The sequence below is a fragment of the Calidris pugnax genome, unplaced genomic scaffold (genome assembly GCF_001431845.1).
Source record: "Calidris pugnax isolate Ruff unplaced genomic scaffold, ASM143184v1 scaffold17, whole genome shotgun sequence".
In the NCBI taxonomy this organism is placed as follows: Eukaryota; Metazoa; Chordata; class Aves; order Charadriiformes; family Scolopacidae; genus Calidris; species Calidris pugnax.
This window is the reverse complement of record NW_015090794.1, coordinates 3,813,381-3,819,243: the sequence shown is the minus strand read 5'-3', so window position 1 is coordinate 3,819,243 and position 5,863 is coordinate 3,813,381. Positions and strand designations below refer to the sequence as shown.

Here is a 5,863-nt window from a genome sequence, read left to right as displayed (position 1 = left end):
AGCTCTTGGTGCTGTGGGATGGGGAAGGGGGTGCCAGCAGAGTAGGGGTGGCCAGGGGGTCCCCCAGGAGCACGCGCGGCTCTGAGGTGCACCAGAAAGCAGACTCACGGAGGAGATACTCAGCCGTGTCTTGCTCGTAATCCGCATCCTCGGGGAAGTGGTCGATTTTCTTGCACACTCCTCGGAAGGTTCCTGGGGAGACACAAGGTGGGAAACCTTCAAACCCCTCTGTGCCGGCAGCACCCCTCACCGCTCAGCCTGGGGCTGTCACTGACCCCAGATGCTGCCCTTGGCCCCCAGGGATGGTTTGCTCCCCGAGTGCTCCCGTATCCTCCCAGTACTGCTGGTTCCCTCTAGATCTCCAACTAAGCCCTGCCATTAACATTGCTGCCGAGCTGGGAGGAGATGCCCAGAGCTGCCTTGCTCCCCGCAAAGCTCCTCAGCAACCACGGGCTGTGCAATTTCACTGAATTTTCACTGAATTTTTTTTAGAGTTGGAAGGGACGATAGAGATCATCTAGTCCAACTCCCCTGCTGAAGCAGGATTGCCTAGAGCTTGTCAGAGCATATTACTCAGGATGGCATCCAGGCGGGTCTTGAAAATCTCCAGAGAAGGGGACTCCACACCCTCCCTGGGCAGCCTGTTCCAGGGCTCCGTCACCCTTACTGTGAAGAAGTTTTTTCTCATATTTGAGTGGAACCTCTTATGTTCCAACTTGTGCCCGTTGCCCCTTGTCCTCTCACTGGGAACCACTGAAAAGAGGTGCAAGGACGTGCCAGGAGCTCAGCACTGCCTCTGCTGAGCTTCCCTCCCTCCTTGGGTGCACCCATGGACACGGCAAGGCTTGTCCGGTCCCCGTTTTCTCCAGTGATGGGGAGGCAAAGCAGGGCAGGCACTTGCTGGCTCCCAGCACCCCCCCACCCAGGCAAACCCCTCCATCGGCTTTGACAGAATCGATGCAGCGGTAAATAAACCTCCTGGCCTTCAGGGTCAAGCAACACCTCATTCATATGCACAGGGGGAAGTGCCCCGTGGCTGCACCCCTGGGATGCTGAGGTGACCTGCTTTCACATCCCTGCTGGGGGAGATGACAGTGGCACCGGGGTCAGAGAGGCTGCACAGCACAGAGAGCAGCCTGGTCCTCCCAGTTTGGCTCCTCTGCCCCAGCCCCTCGGCTGTGTGAAAGCTTTGATTTACTGCCACAAACGCAGGGCACAGGCTGCCACACAGATGAGGATCCTCAGCACATTTGATAAAGTAACATTAACATCTGGGCCACTGCTTAGCTTCCAAAATGCCGCTTTTTTTTTTTTTGGATGCACAGATGAGTTCATTGAAATGACTACAAAAAGTTTTTAGGCTGCATACCCCTTCCTGCCATGTCTCAGCCCTCCTTTGTGCCTGGGACACAGGCAGCTGGGGCAGGGGCCAGAGGAGGCAGAGAGCCACCGAGACGGCCTGTCCATACCCATTTCCAGACTGCTTTCATGCAGCCCCCACAGCACACACACACTCCCATGGATAAGCACCCAGTGCCACAGGTGAGCATCTCAGCTGAGCTTGGCATGGGCAGGAGCAGCACCCACCCCATGGCACAGTCCCACCAGGAGCCCCAATCCCACTGGGAGCTTGGCACGTTGCCTTCCCCATCCCAGGTCCTCATGGCATGACTTGGGAGCGGGGGCGAGAGCATCCCCACCAGAGTGGGCACTGGCAACGCCACCTGGAAGGCCTGGGGAAGGAGGCAGATGCTCTGGCATCTGCTGGCCTCCCACTTAGCATTTGGGGGAAAAAAAGGCTCTTTTTCTGTGGCTTTTTTTTTTCCCCCCTCCAGTCTCTGAAGAAAACAAATGCATTTTGCCTTTAAATGCTTGCCTGTTTGCTTTGGCTTGCTCCTCGCTGCGCTTTCAGGCTCGGCTCTTTCCCCTGCCAAAGCCACACAATTGTACCATGAGAGGAAAAAGCCAAGGACGAGTCAAGCTCAGGCAGGTGATGTTCTGGGGACTCAGCTACACTTTGGAGGTGGCACTTTGGAGGAGCTTGCCAAGACACCAAGCACCGCACTCAATATCTGCTGGGGATGGCTCAGAGCTCCGCTCGTGCCACGGTGCTGGATGGGGACACGGCTCCTCAGGACCTGAGGCAGCAGCAGCCACTTCTGTCTGCAGGATTCAGAGCTGTCTTCTCCAAGGCAAACTTGGAGATGTAAGCATATCCATGATGCTTCCTCTGCAGTGCTGACAAATGCCACCCTTGGTGTTATAAATGGGGAAACTGAGGCAGAGCATGACTGCTCTGGAGTGGCAATGGGCTGGGCAAGGTGGGAGTAACTCCTGCAGTGCCTCCCTGGGACCAGAAAGGACATGCCACCAGGAGCCAGGGCTCAAGGCAAGAAAAGCCAACCCGCATGGTGTCCCACACAGCTGCACGCTGCCAGCCTGCACTCCAGCTATGGGCTCGGGGGAGCCGAGCATCGTGACAGGCATCAATTAAAGCCTGGAGATGTAGCTCTGGAGGTGGCAAGCTGTCATCCGAGCGGGAGACACGGCATCCGAGGGAGAACCGCCTGCTCCCGTTGCTTTGGGAACTGCAGACGAAGGGGAAGCTAAGAATGGGTGCCATGGACGGGGCTGAGGAGGCACTGGGCATGGGGAGGGTGGCAGCTGCACAGCACAGCCCCCTTCTCCTCCTCCTCCTCTTCTCAGCTTTCAGGTTTCCACCCACCTTCTCTGACCTTCTCCTGGTACCCACCAGCAGGTCTCTGTCCCACGCACCCCAGAGCTGCTGATGGGACAGATCTGCCCTCTCTGATTTTTAATGGCTGGAAAGCTGCTGCCAGCCCGGGATGCCCATGCAGCGTGTAGGACTTTGCAAGAGCTTCTGCAGAGGCACTGGCTCCTGGGCAGTGCAGGGACATCTCCCTCCGCAGCAACCTCCTGGGCAGGGGCGCAGAGCCAGTGTTCATCATCTGATTAACGAGGGAAACTTTCCCTCAGTGCCATGTGGGAAAGGAGTTGAGAGTCTGAGACAGCCCATCAGCACAGCATGCAAACAGGAATACTAATTTCTCAAATACTAATTGATCTCTTTGAAGTTCTTCGAGGCTCCCTGTGCCGCTGAGCCCCTACCAGAACCCAGCGCTGGGCTGGGGGGGGTGGGCACCCCCTGCCTTGAGCAATGGCTGGATGAACCAGGACTCCCAGGGGCCTCCTTTCTGCCATACACCATGTCTAAGGTAAATCTGTGACCGTGAGGGACATCAGCAAGACTTGGAATTGGAGGGTAGTGGAGGGGATGTCCTGTTCAGATGCAGACACTGGGATTTGTAACCTCTCTTCTTCCCTCAGCCCTGCCTGTCCCACCCCAACGCCTCCCTTGCAATAGAGATGGGATGGAAAAAAATAAATAAATTTAAAACAAAATAATTAAGTGACTTTCTCAGGGCAGGGGTAGAGTTTTAGCAGGACCCAACACCAACTCCCTCCTGCTGCGGGGGGACCACAGAGCAGCCCCGGTGAGCGGCAGGAGGGATAAAGCACAGCAGCATAACTAAGGTTTGCTGATTTCTCTGACACTGTGGCTCACCCTGCACCTTGCATCCCCCCAACATCTGCCCCCCCTCCCCAAGGCAAAGGGGGCCACAGCCCATTCAGGGACAGGCAGGGCAGCACCATGGCCCCCCTCACTGGGAGGGGGCAGATGTTGGGGGCAGCCCCGCTGCCTGCCCAGCTCCATCGCATCTCTTTCACGCTCTGACATTTATTTTGGCTCCTTTACTCCCTCTGTTCATTAACCGATGCTCATCACCATGGCAACCGCTGAGTCACCTGACACACAACTTCCCACCCTCCAAACAAATACCACAACAAGACTTAAATCACAAGAAGTCCCTGGTCCCGTCCTCCCCGACCCCCCAAAATGCTCCCTGAGGGTGAAGGGCTGCCCTGGGGACGTACGGCTGGAAAAGGCTCTGGGGAAGGATGGGGAGGCTGCTCCTGGCCCTGGCTGGGGGCTCAGCCCCCCCGAGCAGCCGGGCTGCACACACTCATGCCCCACACAGCACATCCTGAGCCACAGGGTCCCCGTCCCCCAGAGATGGCAGATGCAACTCCAGGCTTTCCTCTCCTGGGTTTATAGCTGGGCCCTGGTAATGGCAGCGTTACAACATCACAGGCATAAAGGAAGCGGGTTTCATCCCCGTCCTCCAGCTCCGGAGCCTCCTTCCCCTGCCCTTTCCTTAGCAAGGACTGGAGGCAGAGGCGTTGCTGAATCACCCGCTCCCCGGCTGTCTCTGACCCCCTGCCAGAACTGAGGCCGTGGCTGGGAGCTCAAGCACAAGATGCCCCCAGCTCCTGGGGCTCGAGCCCTGCCCTGCACCAGTGCTGGCTGCATGCAGAGATGAACTGGGCAGGACTGGCCAGGTGCAGGACTCACTGGGATGCTGGCCTGGCTCGGGTACAGGCTCAGCTGCTTGTTCAGGACACTCAAAGCCTCAGCTCCTGCTAACGCCTCGCCTGGGCAGCGCTGTGCCCCTCCGCCAGCACCCAGCTGGGAGCCCTTGTCCTGGCCACGGCACCCAGAGTGGCTCGTGCTGCTCGGACAGGCTGGCCCCCCCTGCCAGCACCCCCCCATGCTGCCTCCCCCCACATCACCAGGAGTCAGGGTCTTCTCTGTGCAGGAGGAAGGGCAGAGCTCCCACCAGCCAGGAGCACACCAGGCTGCTGCTTTCGGCACATCCCAGCCCGCTTGCGAGTAATTTCCCCAGGTGATGGCCATGCCTGCAACACAACCAACCCCGCGCTGCGTGCATGAGTCACACCACCTTGGGTTTAATTCATCTGCCGGCCGGGAGCACGCCAGCAAAGGCAGCGTGCTGCTGCGGTTATTCATTCCCCGCTCAGCTGTCTCTGTGGTAGAGCTGGGTAATTTTCTCTCCCTATTAGTGTGAATCCTGATTAGCCAACTTAGCTTATCACTGCACTTCCCTGCCTGGAGCCCGACTCACCCAGCCCCACTCCAGAGCTGGGAAGCAGAGCTGTGCCAGCCGGCATTGCCTCCCCTCGCCCACCCCAGCACGGGACAGCTTCTCCCTTCACCTTCTCCTGTACTGAGGAACCAGACCTGCTCGTCCTCTCCTCCAGAACACACGGGCCCCATCCAGCACGCACAGCTGTCACCCATCTCGGCCACCCCACACGAGCACACACTCTGGGGTCCCCCAGATGCTCAAACAGGCAGGGATGGTGCTCAGGCCCCTGCAAAGAGCCAGGGAAACAGCGGCTGGAAGCAGCTGGATGAGTGCCAGCCACAAAGCCTGCAAGATAATCCTTTGTCACGTCTCATGGCCCCTCTATTTCACTTTCCTCCCTCTTCCCCAGAGGAGCATCCGCGGCCGCACAACCCGCTGCCGCCTCAGTGCTCTCCCCTGGCCAAGGCAGCTTCCAGGGGCAGGGGGCTCCGGGGGCAATGGCACAGACACACCGGCAGTGGGAAATGCTGCTGCCGTGCCCAGGGAGGGGAGGCACAGCCTCCCCCGGGCCAGTATGGTGAAGTCTGATAAGTCAGGCAACACAGCAGTAACATCTCACATCGGGTGAGACTGACCGAGCTGGTGGGATGCAGGGAGCTGGGGATCAGCCATGCCCTCCTTCCGTGGAGAAGGTGCTCATGGTGGCACAGGGCCAACCAGAATGAGCGTGTCCTTCAAACACTTGGCTGTGCAGAGCAGCACCGTGCTCCCTATCCAGGCTGGATTAAAACCTCTGCCACGTAGCTGAGCACCGAGCAGCTCCCAAACCCTCCCGTGGCTGCAGACACAGCCCCAGCACCTTCCACACTGATCGCCAAACTGGTCTGTGCAGA

At 58.6% G+C, this 5,863-nt stretch overlaps 1 protein-coding gene across 1 annotated transcript in view; it reads right to left on the bottom strand.

Annotated features, from left to right (window-relative positions):
• CACNG3 (calcium channel, voltage-dependent, gamma subunit 3) overlaps positions 1-5,182 on the bottom strand; it is a 10,563-nt gene extending 5,381 nt beyond the window's left edge. The window contains exons 1-2 of the mRNA XM_014936186.1: positions 5,098-5,182; positions 109-192 (exon numbers count right to left, since the gene is read on the bottom strand). Coding sequence (XP_014791672.1) covers positions 109-192; positions 5,098-5,182 — 169 coding nt within the window. The remainder of the gene's footprint in view (positions 1-108; positions 193-5,097) is intronic.
• Positions 5,183-5,863: the final 681 nt, after the last annotated feature.